This window comes from Phalacrocorax carbo, chromosome 8 (genome assembly GCF_963921805.1).
Source record: "Phalacrocorax carbo chromosome 8, bPhaCar2.1, whole genome shotgun sequence".
In the NCBI taxonomy this organism is placed as follows: Eukaryota; Metazoa; Chordata; class Aves; order Suliformes; family Phalacrocoracidae; genus Phalacrocorax; species Phalacrocorax carbo.
In genome coordinates, this window is record NC_087520.1 from 25,017,003 (window position 1) to 25,034,152 (window position 17,150).

At 58.2% G+C, this 17,150-nt stretch overlaps 3 protein-coding genes across 3 annotated transcripts in view; all 3 read right to left on the reverse strand.

Annotated features, from left to right (window-relative positions):
* The window catches only part of NUP93 (nucleoporin 93), a 91,409-nt gene extending 90,093 nt beyond the window's left edge, over positions 1 to 1,316 (reverse strand). Inside the window, exon 1 of the mRNA XM_064459270.1 lies at positions 1,251 to 1,316. The gene's annotated coding sequence lies outside the window, so the exon portion shown is untranslated. The remainder of the gene's footprint in view (positions 1 to 1,250) is intronic.
* A 5,497-nt stretch (positions 1,317 to 6,813) lies between these two features.
* Positions 6,814 to 7,758, reverse strand: LOC135314762 (metallothionein-2). Its single transcript, XM_064459273.1, has 3 exons — positions 7,627 to 7,758; positions 7,487 to 7,552; positions 6,814 to 7,046 (listed from the first exon to the last, which is right to left on the reverse strand). Exons 1-3 carry the CDS (start codon positions 7,655 to 7,657, stop codon positions 6,952 to 6,954), a joined length of 192 nt encoding a protein of 63 aa, XP_064315343.1. The 5' UTR covers positions 7,658 to 7,758; the 3' UTR covers positions 6,814 to 6,951.
* A 4,265-nt stretch (positions 7,759 to 12,023) lies between these two features.
* LOC104042027 (metallothionein-1) lies at positions 12,024 to 13,455 on the reverse strand. Its single transcript, XM_064458137.1, has 3 exons — positions 13,306 to 13,455; positions 12,854 to 12,919; positions 12,024 to 12,272 (listed from the first exon to the last, which is right to left on the reverse strand). Exons 1-3 carry the CDS (start codon positions 13,334 to 13,336, stop codon positions 12,178 to 12,180), a joined length of 192 nt encoding a protein of 63 aa, XP_064314207.1. The 5' UTR covers positions 13,337 to 13,455; the 3' UTR covers positions 12,024 to 12,177.
* Positions 13,456 to 17,150: the final 3,695 nt, after the last annotated feature.

The window sequence follows — 17,150 nt, forward strand, 5'->3', positions numbered from 1 at the left end:
TGAGTATCATATATGGTTTACCTTCTGCATTCCTCTGTATCTTCTATATCTTGCCAGGCATATATGAAAGCAATGCTTAGCAAATACAAGGTCACACAAGCTTACCAAAACCTGCTGTGAAACAGAAGTTGAGACATGGACATTACTGACAACCTTCCATGGGCTCCCACCACCAGGTGCCCAGCATCACTCTTCCCCCACCAAGGAACTGACCACTAACCCCACCACAGCAAGGAATAGCCCCCCACGCAGGCAACCTGAAACGGCAAGGCCAAATCACATGCAAACACAGACCCGCTCTCCTCACAGCGCCCCCATTCAAAGAACAGGCTTACGTTTCCTGAAGCACCAACACGGTACCTTGGATAAATCACAGAATGTCCTGAGTTGGAAGGGACCCACAAGGATCATCAAGTCCAACTCCTGTCCCTGCACAGACAACCCTAAAATTCACACGTCTTTGAGGGCACTACCCAAGTGCTTCTTGAATATCATCAGGTTTGATACCGTGACTGCCCCCCTGGGGAGCCTATTCCAGCACTCCACCATCCGCTGGGCGAAGACCCTTTGCCTAATATCTAATCTAAACCTCCCCTGGCACATCTTCCTGCCATTCCCTCGGGTTAAACGCCAAGCTCTCCTTCCACAGCTAGGCTTTGCACCGCCGACCAGCACAAACCAGCTCAGATGAAGGGACTACTCCTGGTGTAACCAAGGTGAAGGAATTAACCAACCATGGAGCAATCGCCCGTGCATCCGGCGCCGTGATTAAAGAATGGCTGCCTTTTAACACTACATTGGTGTTACGAGGTTTGTTCCCGATTTCGGTGACACTGGCACGCACAAAGCTTTGTGCTTTAAGGCAGGCTGTATTTCGGACACAGATATACAGAACCCCACCGAGGAGGCCCAGGAAGGCCCGCGGGGCTAGGCCTGCGAGTGCTCCTCACCAGCCCACCACCCCAGCGGCCTGCACTGCGGCTGGGGCGCTCGTCGGGGAGCGCCAGGGACCGTGCCACGGGCCGGAGCCGGAGCCGCCCTGCCTCAGGCAGCCGCCTACCCCCTCCTCAGAGGGGGCTTCCCCCCCCCCACCGCGGGGCCCGCCCGGCCGCCGAGACAGAGGGAGTGCCGGCTAGGGAACAGCTGCCGAGGGCACAGTGAGGGTAAGCTAGAGACCACCGCCGCCCCCGACGGCGAGAAGAAGAGGCGGCAGAAGGGGAAACCATGACACACCCGTGCAGCACCCTCACCTGCCCGCCGCTCCGGCCGCCACGCCTGCCCCCACTGCACCGCGCGCCCCTATTGGCCGTCCTCACACCCTTCCCCGCGTTCCCATTGGCCCAGCTGCCGCGCTTCCTCACGCCGCGCGCTCCCATTTGTCCAGCCACCGCACGTCCCCGAGCGGCGGCTCCCGCCCACTCGCGACAACAACTTTATTGAGGCACTCGGAGGCGGACACAGACAGCGCGTTTCTTGGGGCGGAGAGGCGGCGCGGCAGCGGCTGCTGCCTCTGGAGACTACGGGTTCGAGGCTGCCCCCCGCCTCGACAGCCCATGTGCTCGGCGCTGTATGCTCCGCGTCACCAGTGACGTAGTCTCCCGAAGGGGTACAGGCGTACACTGTGTTTGGACCCTTTGTAAGCACGCATGCATAATGGCGGGGGGGAGCAAGACATCAGCACAAGCCTTACAGCAGGTATTGTCGATAACCCCGGATTTGTAGGGTGAGATGTGGAAACTGGGAATTTCGTGGACCCAGGCAGGGCACATCCAACAGCCTGCTTCTGTGAGAGGCAACAATGGATAGACCTCAGCACAGCTCTGAAATGTCACCCATCAAACCATCAAAGTGCCTCCCTCATAACTGCAATCTTGTCCTTTGTCTTCCTGAAGGCTTGTTTTAACAGCATTGTTATGCTGTTAGTTAACTATTAATAATTAATGATTAAGCAGCAGCAAGAAACACCCCCCTGCTCCCCTTTGCCCAGCTCTCTCCATATCCCACTGCCTTTCTCCCTGGTGGAGAGTTATTCCTGCTGAGGAAATCCCTAGCACCACAGTCCGGCTGCAGCGACCCCCTCAGATCCCATTTTGTGATACCCAGAGAGGGAAGTGGATGCAGCACCAAGATTTCCTACAGCCCTTCAAAGACAAATTAATTTCCCCATTACTACAGCCTCTATTTCCAAAATTTCCCATGTCAAAAGCAGTTCCCATGGCTAAGGCAGCCCCAAGCGCAGGGCCGGCACCACCATGGGCTGCAGTCACTACCCCCTAACTGCCAGGTGCAGCCCTGCCCACTGACCCATGAAGCAGCTGTGTGGAAATCTGCCCTCACCGCAGTGCGCTTGGGCAAATTCCAACCCAGGCTGCCCCAACACCAAAATCCATATTTTCCCAAGGGTGTCTCCTTGCACGGGCGATGACAAGCATCAAAACGTGTCTTTCCCCAGTGGTTCCTGGGGGTTTCTTTTCTTTGCTAAAACTAAATATAAGTTTTTTCAAGCCTTTATAAATCATCTCCTGCCACATCATTATTTCCCCATCTCAAGCATCACTTAGGGCATGTAAAGACACCCAAGGTGGCTCTAAAATGTAGCCAGCCAGGGAGCTGCCTGTCTCAATGCCTGGGTCTGCCCACACCCCAGCTCCCCAGGGTGGGAGCATCTCCAATGTACGGCAGAGATTTAGGGTCACATCAGAGTGCAGGGTGGCTCATAAGCACTTCTGCTATAAATCACAGCCCTTCGGGGGCTGCCCTAATTCCACCAGCCCTGCTTCAGGTCTCTGAGGAGGCGAAGGTGACTCTCAGCCATTCTGGCTGAGTCACCTTCCCCAGCAAAAAAAAAAAGTACAGACCCTGAATTTTCCCCCTGTGAGGCAGTTAGGTTGCTCTCCCCATTGCTGTGTTGTTCTCCCCACTGGTTGTTCAGCGGCTGGCTAGCAATCTACAAAAAACAATGTTTTCCAATGCTGGGTGTCTGCCTGGCTCCCTGGAGTCTGTGTTCTTTGTAAATCTGTACTTTTAATCCTTTCTGATGTATTTAGCACTAGAAGCTGAGACGTGGCACGTATAAAGCATGTTTTCCCTGTGCCATGGGCTATCCCGCGCCCTGGGGTCTGCTGCCTTTGGGCTTGGCCCTGGGGTGCCCAGTTACACACTCCATGGACTTTCACCTCAAAAATAGGCAGGGGGAGAGCACTCATGGCACTGGAGTGTTTGGAGCAGCCACTCTGAGGGGTACACTGGTCCCTGGCAGGATGCCCTGGTAGGATGGGTGTCCTGGTATGATCAGTGTAATGGAATGGATGCCCTCGTGTGAGATGGGTGCCCTAGTAGGATGGGTGTTGTGGTGGGATGGATGTCCTGATGGGACGTTTGTCCCGGTGGGACGGATGTCTTGGTGTGATGGGTGTCCTGGCAAGATGGGTGTCCAGGCAGAATGGGTGCCCTGGCAAGGTGGCCATGCCACCCCACCTCTCCCTGAGCCTACCCAGGCTCCCGGGGCAGCTTTTCACCGGGGACAAGAGCCGGTGCCTCCCGGGGCGGGCTGGGGGGAGCAGCCGCCCGGCGGGGCAGTGACACGGCGGGGAGCCGGGCCCACCCAGGGGCTGGACCGGGGTGCTGCGGGGCGGCGCTGGAAGCGGGCAGGCAGGTGGCAGCAAATCCTTATGGAAGTGCTCGGCTGCACCGAGCCGGCGGCTGCACGCCCCGGGGGAGGCTGCTGCTGCGGGATGCCGTCCCCTCTGCGCGGCGCCTGGCCCCTCCGCACTGGGTGCATGTCCCCTCTGCACTGGGTGCACAGGGTGCCTATCCTCTCTGCACAGGTGCACGTCTGCCCTGCATGGGTGCCTGCCTGCCCTGCACAGTGCACGGAGGGTGCCCATCCACTCTGCACAGGCTGCCTGTCCACCCTGCACTGGGTGCCTGTCCCCTCTGCACTGGGTGCACAGGGTGCCCATCCTCTCTGCGTTAGGTGACCACACCCTCTATACAGGGTGCATGTCCGCTTTCCATCGGGTGCATTTCAACTCCACACAAGCTATACCTGTCTCCTCTGCACACAGTATACTTCCCTTCTGCACTGTGGACACATCCACTCTGCACTGGGCGCGCAAGGTGCGCACCCCCTCTGCACAGGGTGACCATCCCCTGAGGACAGGGTGCATTTCCCCTGTGCACAGGGCACTCATCCCCTCTGCACGCGTGCATGTCCCCTCTGCACTGGGTGTATTTACTCTCTCAGGGTGTGGGTGTCCTCTCTGCACACGGCTCTCATCCCCTCAGCACAGGGTGTTTGTCCCATCTGCACAGGGTGCCTGTCACGTGTGCCCAGGGTGCTCATCCCCTCTGCACACAGCGCATGGCTCCCATGCACCGGCTGCACAGGGTACACATCCCGTCTGCACAGGGTGTTATTTTCCCCTCTGCACACAGCGTATGTCCCCTCTGCACAGGATGTATGCCAGCACCATCCAGGGCCATGGAGACCTATCAGCATCACAGGGCTCAAGCAGAGCCAGAAGTGGTGCTCAGGGCAGTCCCCCAGGGTGCTGCACTCCGCTGCAGGGCTGCTTGTCTGGGTGTGTGCCCAGGACACCCCTCCCCCAGATCCCACAGGGGCTCAGGGGAGACACACAGTCACCTAAAACCACCTCTGCAAGCTGAGCTCTGCTTTTCTTTAAGGGGCTGGATGAAGCCTTTATGCCCGTCACCCTCCTGCTATATGCAGCTATGAGAGCAGCTCCTGCTTCATTAAAAAGTGGATTTTTTTCTGTACAACATACTCCTGCAGGGACCAGAGATCCCCCAGCCACCTCACTGAGAGCAGCTACAGGCAGAGCCGGGTGCTGGGCGCATCCCAGACCACTGACTCCCACGGGTGCCTGCACCCATCCCACTGGTCTTGTGGCTTTCCTCACTCCAAATCACACCTGGGGAGGCTGGAAAGGGCATTGAGGCTGGGAGTCCATGGTTCTCAGGCAGCCGCTGCAGCCAGACGGGTGTGCAGGCAGAACCACGAGCAGGAGGGTAGGCGGCAGCATGCAAAGGCGTGTGCCCACGTACCACCCTAGCACACCACTGGGAACGGGGAGCGGTTGATGCCTGGGGCACTTCCTGAGAGGGGAAACCCCATCCGCACCCGGCTTTGTTTCTGGTGCAGGATGCAGCACCCAGCCCCGGAGGGCTCAGCCAGCAGCCTCTCCACTGCGCTGGCCGGGGCTGCAGCCCTGCTACACCAGGCTCCAGCACTGGGGCCATGTCAGCCCCCTGTCAAGTCCTGTTTTCCAGCAAAGCATCTTCCCATGACATTTATCGGTTTTTAAGTGCATTTAGGGCAAGGAAAGGCCTTAAACTCCAACTCGCGCGCTAAGCCTGTGTGGTAACAGGCAGTGTTGAGAGGCTACTTAGGCAAAAGAGACGTGCCAATGCCATAAGGCAATGCATTTAAAAGGCAAATGGATGCTGAGCTGCGTATTGCTTTTCTCACCAGCAAGGCTGGATGCCGAACAGGCTGGGCACCCGCTGCAGAACCACGTGCTGAAGCTGGGCAAACCTTTGCTAACAGCTCCCCCGGGCTCCTGGAGCATCCTGGGAAGGGCCTGGGCATTAGGGACTGTCATTGCCAAACTCCCGCCCTGCAGACATCCCTCCTAGTGCTACCCAGCCTGGCAGAAAGGACCACATGGATATCCAAGGTCCTCCATTTTAGGGTTGCCCAAGTGTGTTGCTTTTTAAATTCGTCCTGTCCCTGGTGCCTAGCCACCAAGGGCTGCAGGCAACATCCCTGCTGGGTCAAACTGTGCCCCTGGCCAGAGAGGCAGGGATGGGGTGACAGCAGCAGGGCTGGGAACCTGCTTCCACAGTGGGTCACACCTCAGGGACACATACAGGCAGGCAAGGGCAGCCACCCCAGCCAGCGGCAGAGGCTCCTGTGTATAAAGAGTGACTCTTCCACTTGACAGAGACTTTTGGAAGCAAAACATGGTCCACACACATTCCCATCATTCCCCACCCCCCAATCTGCAGCCACCCACCATCAGAGGAGCCAAGTGCTGCATTTAACCCACAAAGGGCTTATGCATGGCTTTGGTTGTCTGCCCTCCTGGACCTGGAAGTCATTGCAGCTCGAAGCACTGTGCTCCCCAAAAAAGTGGGCTGGAATAAATAGCGCTCAGAGGTCATTCCCAGGGCAAGAGCAGGCAGGAGGTATTCGGCATGGGGAGGCTGCAGGGAAAGCATCCCTTTGGAGATGGATCTGCCTCTGCAAATGGATTGGGGTTTGTAAAGCATAGACTCTTGGGGGAGGTTTAGTCCCTGCCCATGAGACAGCCATGACCCCACTGGGGGTTCAGCCAGGTGCCTTTCATCAGCAGCTCAGGGTGGCCAAACTACCAACCCATACCACCCTCCCACCCACCACGCTCCTTCCCACAAGGTCTTTCACCCACAGGAAATCCCAGCATGTGGGAGCCTCAGGATGGTGCAGAGACACTGGTCACAGAGCCAGAAGGCAGGAGGGGGCTGGAGCCCAACCCACCACCACCTGCCCCATAGCAGGTCACCCTTGCCCTCAGCAGGAGACCAACACCTTCAAGATGCCCAGAGCCACCTCACACACAGCAGAAGGTCCATCCCCTGCCCCAGGAAGCCGCTTTTCTCCCCCGCGGGGGTGCAAAGCCCACTGAGGGAAGGCCATGGGGGTGTTAGTGAGCAGCCCCACCACCACCCCACAGCAATAATTCCCACACAGCAGTCATGAGCAGTGACAGGTCTCAGCCTCCAGCCCAGCCCAACAACGGCACTCATACCTCCAGCCAAACTCCTTTATTTCCATCCAGTTTCACCACTGGTACAGAAAATACAAAACATGAAAAAATAGGCTTTTTTTGTGCCCCCCACCCCCAATCCCCAAAGCATGCCAGCTATTTACAGGCAGAGGCAAGTGGCTCAGTGGCAGCAGCTGCACTTGCTGCTGGCCGGCTCCTTGCACACACAGCCCTTGGCGCAGTTGCTGCAGCTTGCGGGGCAACAGGAACAGCAGCCTGGGGGGGACACACAAGAGTTAGTGGGTGGGAAGGGATGGGGGGGGGTGGGGTGTGTCCTATGGGGTAGGGGCACCCTGTGGAGCACGGGACATCCCCCATCCATGGGCAGGGCTGCGATCCCAATAGGGCAGTGGCTGGGGGTATCCATGGGAGTCCCAAAGGGAGAGCAGGGAGCATCTCCAGGGGCCAGGGGAAGAGGGGGGTAGCATGTAAGTGCTACAGGGTACATGCAGGGGTCCCACACGGCAAGGACGCCCCTACAAGGGGAGCAAAGGGCTCTCCATAAGGAGTCCTACAGGGCAAGGGGGGGCGGGGGGGCGTCTCTATGGGACGCGAATCAGGAGATACCCATGGAGACCCTGCAAGGCAAGGAGGGGGTTCCTCTTGAGAAAGACAGTCCTCCTCCTCCCCCGCCGGGGGCAGTGCCCCCCACTCACTCTTGCGGCAGCTCCGGCAGCGGCAGTTCTTGCACTTGCAGGACCCGGCACAGGAGCAGGAGTCACCTGGGGCGGGAGAGCAGCCGTCAGCGGGCGGGACGGGACCGGACCGGCCGGGCACAGCGGGACGGGACACTTACCAGCGGCACACGTGCAGTCCTGGGGATCCATAGCTCGTCTCGGCGCGGCTTAGCTAGACTGACCTCGGCTCGCCCTGGCTCGCAGCAGTCCCAAGCAGCGCCGGCCGCCCGCTATTTATGGGTTGGAGGCGCGGGCGGTGCTCGGCGCTGCGCACGGCGGGGCGGGACCGTGGGGCCGTGCTCAGCGTGGGGCCGTGCTCAGCGTGGGGCCGTGCTCAGCGTGGGGCCGTGCTCACCGGCGGCTGTGCGAGCCCCGGGGCGGTGGGGCCGTGCGGTGGGGCCGTGCTCACCTTGGGTCATGGCCTTGCCCGCCCCGCTCTCGGCACCCAGCCCGCGTTGGGGAGGCCGGGGGGCTCCCACCCGCACGCATTTCTGCCCCTCCCCCCCCCCCGGCAGGATGCTGCATCCTCGGGGGGAGGCTGGAAGATGCCAAGGAGGGGTGACAATGCTGGCATGGCACTGCCCCCATCTCCCGTGCATTTGGGACAGCCCTGCCATGCTTCCTGGCCCTTCCCAGCCCCACGTGCTCAGAACCGGGCTGCTGTTGTGCCCCCCCACATTTGAGGAGGCCATGGGATGCACGGGGATGTCCCTGGGGATGGGACAGTCTCAGCATCCAGCAGGAGAGGAGGGTGGCCCCAGGACAGCCACCATGGGGCTAGGGTGCCTGGCTGGCCCCCCAGGAGGGGGTGAGCATGGGGGTGCAGCACTGGGATGCGGTGCGGGAGCATGGCACAGCCAGCCAGGGAGTACTAGGAATCACAGCTTTGCGGCACCACCGGTGCCCATGGGTTTTCACCCTTGTCAGGGTGTTCACTTGCTGACTGGCTCCCACCACCCTGCTTGTGCCCGCAGCCAGCTTGGCACCCAGCACGGAAAACAGCGGCTGGGGCCAGGGACAGGCTGTCCCTGTGCCTACACCCAGTGCTCTTGGTGGTAGTGTTGTTTTTGTTGCAAATGGGGCAAGTCTGAGCTTGGAGCTGGTGCTGTGGATAGGGTCAGTCCCCACGGTGTCCAGGCCAGCTGGCACTGGGATAAGGAGCAAGTTAGTGGCCCCAGGAGGTTGTGCCAGGGAATTCTCGTGCTGTTTGCAAGAAAACACTGTGGTTTTTTTTTCCTGGCAGTGTTTTGCAAGCAGCAGCAAGGGAGTGTAAATATGAGGCTAAGCCAGCAGGCACTGCACTCGGCACTGGCTGAGCGGGAAAGGAGGAGAAGTGAAATCAGTGCACGTGTGGTCTTACTGCACATAAACATGGGTTGGGAAATCCTTTCCCGGACAGCCCACCAGCATGGTGCTGCTTGTTGGTGCTGCACCCCGGTCATGCTTCCCCTCTCCCATCAGGGATGGGCTGTTTAAAGAAAGGAGAGCCCCCCCCCCCCACTGAAATGGGGATGGGCACCCCGACATGGGGCTGTACCAGAAAGTGGGGGGTGAGCATGCAGCAAGGCTGTGGAGGAGGCAGGATAATTCCCAGAATTCTGGAATCCTGCACGTCACTCACGGAGGAGCTGTCCTGGATCCCAGGGCATGTGCCTCAGACCCCCGTCACTGCGAGCGGGAAGGGGCAGCGCAGCGCCTCCACTGGACTATGAATGGAGCTGGGAGGGGAACAGAGCCCGGAAAATGCCCTGTTTCCCAATCGGGGCATTTCCATTGAATAATGAAGTCACCCTGCAGTGAAACAGGCAAGGATGACTCATGTCTTCCCTGAGCCACAGGTTTGCCAAAATGGCAGGCATGTGCTGGATGCTAGTGGGGAGAGGGGACCTCACGGGGCTTCCTGTGTCGTTGCTGGTACTCCAGTTTTCCAGGGCTGGTAGGGAGCTGTTAATCACAAGTCTGTGCCTGTGTAAGAGGAGTGACTGGTCCAATTCTGATTTTACAGCAGCTGTAAAACAAGCAGAGGAACCACAGCTGCCCAGCACAGGTCTCGGGGCTTGGAGCTGAGCTGCCAGGATCCCCATCTGTGCCCCGCTTCCCATGCAGGCAGGGGACAGCGTCTGATAGCTGCTCTCCATCACAGTGCTGTGGGGCACAGGGACAGGCAAGGGGCAGAGCCACAGAGCAGGGCCGATGGAAACACCCTCCCAGAGTGGGCAAGGGATCCAGTGGGATTCGCCACAACATCATTCTCTCTGAATTGGAGAGAAGTGGATTTGGCAGATGGACTGTTCAGTGGATGAGGAAATGGCTGGATGGTCACATCCAGAGAGTAGTGGTCAACACCTCAATGTCCGGATGGAGACCAGTGATGAGTGGTGTCCCTCAGGTGTCCATAATAGGATCAGTACTGTTCCTTATGCTCATCAACCACTCAGATGGTGGGATCGAGGGCACTGTTGGCAAGTTTGCAGATGACACCAAGCTGAAGGGTATGGTTGACACTCCCAAGAGATGAGATGCTGTCCAGAGGGACCTGGACAAGCTGGAGAAGTGGGCCTGTGTGAACCTCTTGGAGTTCAACAGGGCCAAGTGCAGGGTCCTGCACCTGGGTTGGGGCAAGCCCCAGTATCAATACAGGCTGGGTGATGAATGGACTGAGAGAGGAGGACTTGGCAGAGGAAAAGCTGGACATGAGCTGGTGATGTGTACTTGCAGCCCAGAAAGCTGACCGTATCCTGGGCTGCATCACCAGAAGCATGGCTAACAGGTCAAGGGAGGTGATTCTGCCCCTCTGCTCTGCTCTGGTAAGACCCCACCTGCCATACTGCTCTGGAGCCTGCAGTACAGGACAGACATGGACCTGTTGGAGTGGGTCCAGAGGAGGGCACAAAAATGATCAGACGGCTGGAGCACCTCTCCTATGAGGACAGGCTGAGAGTTGGGGTTGTTCAGCCTGGAGAAGATAAGGCTGCAGGGAGACCTTAGGGCCTGTTGTGATAGGACAAAGGGTAATGGTTTTAAACTGAAAGAGGGGAGATTCAGACTAGATAAACAGAAGAAATTTGTTACTATGAGGGTGGTGAAACACTGGCACAGGCTTCCCAGATAGGTGGTGGATGCCAGGAAACATTCAAGGTCAGGCTGGATGGGGCTCTGAGCAACCTGATCTAGTTGAAGATGTCCCTGCTCATTGCGGGGGGGTTGCACTGGATGTCCCTTTAAAGTCCCTTCTGATCCAAACCGTTCTATGATTCCATGAAACCCATGAGGGACAGTGAGGCTGGAAGGATGCTCTCAGCCCCACTGATTAAGCCACATGTTTGGGGATAAATCCCATTAGCAATCCCATTAGATTGTTGTGGGCTCACCAATGATGTTTTTGTATGGTTGGCACTTAAATCTCTCCGGATAGGAAGGAATAAATAAACGCCTGCTATTTGCAGAATGGAGTTCAGTTTGATGCTCCAGAGCTGATGCTGCACCCTGCCTGCAGCATGCCTGCCCTGCCCTACATTCAGCTTGTGTAGGGACGTGCTTCGCGCCTACCGGAAGCAGTGGGGTGACGGTGACATGTCAGGGAACACCCTGGGGAAAGAGCTCTCCTGGAGCAAAGGGGCCTTGGCCAGCAAGCAGCTGGTGGGCAGGGGTGGCCTTGGCTGTGCCGAAACCCTGGCTGAGCCCTGGCAGCAGTGACTGGATGGGTCAGGAAGGGTTTTGCAGCTAAAAAGAGGCCACCAAATGCAGCATTTGGGGAGTGCGGGGACAGGCAGGACCCCTTGTGTGTCCTGGGAAACAGCACAGTTCCACGTAGCTGCGCTTGTGCAGGGTAAGCATCATACCCCAGCATGGGCATGGCATCCCGTCACATCCCACTGTGGGCATTTGATCCTGGCATGGGCATCATGACTCATCCTGGGCATTGCAACCCATCACATCCCGTTGCAGGCATTGTACTCCATCGCAGACATCTCATTCCATTGTGGGCATTGCAACCCATCACCGGTATCACAACCCATCGCAGGTGTCCAGGTCACCTGGGGCTCCCCACAGAAGCACGCTGCCAGGGTGGCAGAGGTGGCAGGGGGATAAGCAGGCTGGTTCTTCCAGCCAGCTCAACTAAACTGCCAGGAGGAAAACTAAACCTGTTTCCCAGCCACCCCACCTGCTGTGGAAACATCACCCCTGGAAATGGGCAGGGCTGCAGCAGTTATTATGCTGTCAGTGAAGGCTTGTAATAACAAGCTGCTCATTGGCCCCGAGGATTTCTGGTGGAGGGGAGAGCATGGGATTTGCCCTTGGCTAACAACAGGGCAGGGAAAAAAAACACCCTATAAGTTACCTTGTGCAGAGGAAGTGTTAAAACAAAGAGTCAGAGCAGTTGGTAGGGAGAGCAGAGCCAAGATTTGAAGAAAGGAGCAAAAATAAGATGCAGGCTTTTTGCCATTACCCCACAAATGCACCGCCCTCCCACTCCCCAGGGAAACCGCCCCAACCAACAGAAGTGCCAGGTTCCTTATAGACCTTTATATATACACATAACTTTATTTAGGTAGCTTATTACACATCACAAATGACAAACACTAAAGATATCTGAACATATATAAAAACCCCAACATACACAATAAGGTTATTCTTCTTCAGCCCCCCAGATGTGCAGCCAGGGGTCCCTATTTGCAGCAGCTGCACTTGGCAGAGGGGGGCCCCTTGCAGACGCAGCCCTGTGCACACTTGGCACATCCCGCTGGGCAGCAGGAGCAGCAGCCTACAGTGGGTGAGAAAAATAAGTTGGGGACATTCCCAGGGGGTCTCAGGGTGGGGTTGGGGGGCCTCACGGGGGTTGACAGGTTTGGAGACCTCCCACCGACCCCTGTGTCCTCTCCTTTTAGCAGGATCCCCATCCCCAGCGGCATGTCCTGGGGTGTTTTTGCACCCAGGGCCAGCACTGGGGAGGCAGCAGGAGGGTGTGGGACCCTCGGGGCTCACTGGGGCCCTCCCAGCCCCTCTTTGTGCAAACCCTCCCACACACAGCTCTGCCTGGGGGTGACAGCATCAGGAGCAGCCAGAAGAAATCCCAGTGCCTGTTTCCACCTGGGGCATCCCCTTGCACTGAGCCTGAGGTGCCAGTGAGGGGTACACTGAGTTTTGGGTCATACTGGGTGCCTTGTACTACCTGGTATGGTTGGGGGTGAAGGGGTGGAATTCACCCTGTGCTCCTTCAGGGGCAAAAGAATACAGGAGTATGGCAATGCTGCGCCTGATTTGATTCAGTGCGTCCAGGGATGCATAGTGAAAACCCCCACAAGTGTTTCTGCCACCCCATGCGGCTTGGGATCCCCCCCTTACCTTTTTTGCATGATGTGCATTTGCAATTTTTGCATTTGCAGTTGTCCCCACAGGTGCAGGTGCCACCTAAAACACAGAGAAAAGGGAAAAATGGTTGAAAGGAGCTGGTGGGAGGGGATCCCCACATCCCTGGGGATCAGCAGGGATGCTCTGGGATGAGGGCTGCAGGGAGAGAGAGCATTGCCGCCCCTTGGAGCATCCACCCTCCGGCAGCCTCAGTCGGGGCTGACGCCTTGGCCTCGCTCAGCAGGGAGGTCACGGCGTTCCCGTCTGCTTTCCGGTGAGATGCTCCGGGTTACACCACAACACTAAGAAAGGATTTCAGCAGTTGGCCTGGCCGGGATGAGAGCATCGGGGATGGCAGAGGAGGCTGGTGGGCAGGAGTGTCGGCGGTCCCGCTGGGATGCTCCGGCAGCCCCCCGGGGCACAGGTGGAGGGAAGATCTGGCTTACCCGTGGCACAAGGGCAGTCCTGGGTGTCCATGTCTGCTTGGGCTGGCTGCCGGCTGTCAGACGCGTCAGATGATGGAAAGAGCAGCTTTGGCAGGCCTAGCAGCTGCCTTCTATTTATCCTTGGCCAGGCGGGATCGAGTGCAAAACCTCCGCCCCTCGCAGCCTGCGCACGGCTCAGCCCGGCACCTGCCCCGGGGGCTGCTGATTCACTCCTCGTGTGGCCAGGCAGGACGTGGGGCTCCCACGTCCACCCTCCCCGGAGTGCTGGAGGCGGCGGGGGGGGCTGCCTGGGTGGCCACCACTCTCTGCTGAGATGTTGGGGGGTGTAGACAATGGCCAGCTCTCATCACACAGATGGCACCTGCCTTGGTAGTGCTGCTCCTCTCCCAGGGGTTGGGGGCTGATGGGGTGCACCCAGGGAGGCCCCCTACAGCCCAGCCCTTTCTCAAAATCAAGCTGCTGAGCCCCAGGATGTCTCAGCAGGGTGCATTGATCTCGGGGCTGCCACTGCTGCCAGGAGCAGTCAGCCCACTCTTCCCAGAGCCAGCACAATGGGGTAATGGGGAGCTGGCACGGTGGGGTGACGGGGATGCAGTCCATGCCCCAGACCCCGTACAGCAGCTCTGACAGCCTTCCTGTGAGCAGAAGCAGCAACAAGCTGGACTGGCCCGGCCGGAGCCTGCTATGCCCTCCCAGCGCCCCAGGATGGCAGCACCCATGTCCCCTCGGTGCCCTACATGGCACCTTAGGGGACCTGTCTCCTTCCCGGCTGGGGTGCTCCGTCCCACTCATTTGAATTAATTTCCACATGCCATCATCCGGGTGTGCAGGGGAGGAGGGTGGTGGGCAAGCTGCCACCACCCTGGTCAACTCTTCCAGCGAGTTTTACCGACCCACTCAAAAGAGCAGTGAGGGCTTGGGATTTGGGATGGAAAGTGAAAAAAAAAGATGCTTTCTGAGATTTTGGGTGTGGGGAGGGACTGCCTCACAGACAGGAGTCATTGCCAGGCATGGAGCATCCTTCCTCCTCACCCCTGGGGTTTTTGTGCGCTCCCCAGTATTGGTGGTACCCTATCCCATCTGCCCCACACTCTGAAACTCCTTTGCTTCAGGGTTTTATCCTGGCTGGCCTTTTGCCACACTGCCTGGCTGAGGCAGTTTGTTGGAGGCAATGCTAATCCAGCTGAAACAGCGGGCCAGGGAGTATTTTTACCACCCAGCTGTCTGGGCATGTTGGGAGCTTGTTGGGTGACCTGGTGGGAAGCAGTGCCAGCACCCTGACTCGGCGTCTCCTCCAGCCCAGCCAGCCCAGGGTGGGAAATCAGTACATAAAAGTCTGAGGAAGGCAGAGCCAACGGGGCCCTTCCTCGACCCCGCCGCCCCGGCAGTGGCTTGTCAGTGCCCCAGCAATGCCAGCCCTGGGGCTATGTGAGCGTCATGCTGCTGCTGATGCACCAGGGCATGATGGTGGGGATGGTGCCAGGGATCAGGCACGTGCCAATGGCATCAGTCACTCCCATGGGAGCAGGGAAACACAAACGTGCTAGGGAAGACACGTGCAAGTGGCCACCCACTGGCCCCAGCTACGGCCCCCTGCACTGTGGGTGTCATGGCAGAGGGGAGACATTTCCTTGGGGTCCCGCATATGCTCCGCTCCTGAAATAACCAGCCGAGCACTCCCATGGTGAAGGAACATGCCCGGGGAAATGCTTCCGGCCGTGTTGTGATGGATGCATGGGGAACAGCAATGTCACTGCCACATCTGCTGTGTCCTCCCGCACCGCCTGGCATCCTTGGCCACCCAGTCAAAGCCATGGTGTTGTCAGATTGTCCCTGTCCCTGGCTGGTGGTGGCCCAGTGATGCCAGGACAGGTGGCCCCTCCAAAGTGGTCCCTCTCCTCCAGCCCAGGGGGAGGAAGGTGAAGCCTATACTAGGGGAACAGAACAACATCGGCTGCACTGTGCAATCCCTGTCACGCAAGGATGGGGCAGACAAGAGCTCTCCAGCACCTGTTCTCAGCTTGGACCCCAGCCCTTTTTCCCTTCTTCCCTTCCTTTCTTTTCATGAAGCAAAAAAACATCCTCCAGGTGATGCAGGGCTTGGGGTCAGGGCTCTGGGTGGTCTTGTATTGCTCCTGGTCTGTTCCATAAGTAATTTGGTGTAGGGCTGGATCCGTGGTTTGGACATGCATCAGCCAGGACAAGTCCAGGAGCAGCCTGCAATTGGGTTGATGAGCTGCAGAGCCGGGGAGACCTTCCTGCTGCTTAAATACCCCCTGTTACAAGACCACGCAAGCCCCAGATTGCCTTCTGGTCCCTGCCCTCTATTTGCTGGGAGAGCCTGGGGGTTCTCCATTATTTAAATAAGCCTGATACCACTCCTCAGGGCCAAGCAAAACAGGCTGGATCCCTGCATGGCAATTATTTGCCAGCCCTTGATATGGCAGAGCTATAACCCTTGGTGGCCGCATCCCCTGCATGGGATTCCTGGCTCGCTCCCCAAGCACATCCATGGCAATCACCCCCAGACTGCCTGGCAAATTAGCACAGGTGAGTCAGTGGGATGCTCTGGCACTCCAGGCAGCACCGGAGATGACACTTGTCAGTGGGAGGATGATGGCTGAGCTGGGGTAATGGCTCTTCAGGGCATGTCAGGGATGGGGCTCCCTGGGAAGGGAGTGAAGGAGGCTGACAACCTCCAGGAAGATGTGGTGGAGGCACCTGGCCCTGCGATAGGCACCTGCAACACCCAGGGTGCCTAGAGCTGATTGCCAAAAGCCACGGGCTGGTGCCAGGGCTGGTGCCAGCGGCTGGCAGTGACTCAGCGCTGGTGCCAGGCAGGTGAGGAGGAAGGGGCAGCAGACAGGTCCCGAGGAGGTGTCCTGGCACAGGTCTGCCCTGACTCGCCGCTGAAGGACATGCAGCTCCAGTCACTCACAGTCATGCAGCAGCACATGATGAACCTGCTTCTGTCTCCAGTTGCCCATGATTTTCTGCAGCCACCCCAGCACATTGCCTTCATGGGACCCTGCAGTTAAACAAAGGCTCCCCTCTCCCCTCTCCAAGCGCATGTGTCTCCCCAAAGTACTTGCTCCTGGGCTTGTTGCCCCATCACAAGCAGTGCTGGGTTCAGTGACCTGTCCTTTGCCCAGATACAATGTCCCACACAGCCATGGGGCTCCACTGGCAAAGCACCACAGCTCAGATCTGTACAGACCATGGGCAGGGATGCCAGGGAGCTACAAAACCAGTATGGGCACAGGACAGACACCCTGAGGGACAGTCCCTGGGGATACACTGCCCTTCACCGTTTCCTGGTGCTTGCTGGGCAGGGAGCTGATGCTGCAGGGCACCCCATCTATGCGGGGCATCCCATCTGTGTGGGGCACCCGGGGTGCCCCTGATACCCCTGATGCTGCAGTCCGTTTGCCTCAGGCCCTGGGCAGGAGAGCATGGATGGCTGGAACTGAGCTGCCAGGGGTGCAAGGAGCTGTAACCGACCTGGGACCAGCCTTTCAAACTGAAATAGAGAAAATAAGGGGGCTTATGCATCTCCCCTGGCACCCAGCGAACACACAGTGCGCTCACAACGCTGAAAGCCAGCAGGAAGCCATGGGAGCGATCGCTGCTTAGAAAGCAGGCTCGGCTTTTATTTGACAGGTATCTCAGGTTATTATTTGCTGATGATAAACAAGTGTTTAAAACATGGGAAATAGGTGCTGACGTTGTTTTGTTTTGTCAGTGCTTGCCAGCCCTTTGGCAGAGGAGGAAGAGGATGAATCACCCCTTGCCTGCCCCGGGAAGCCGTTCCCAACCGCTCCCCATGTTCATGGGCAAAGCCTTGG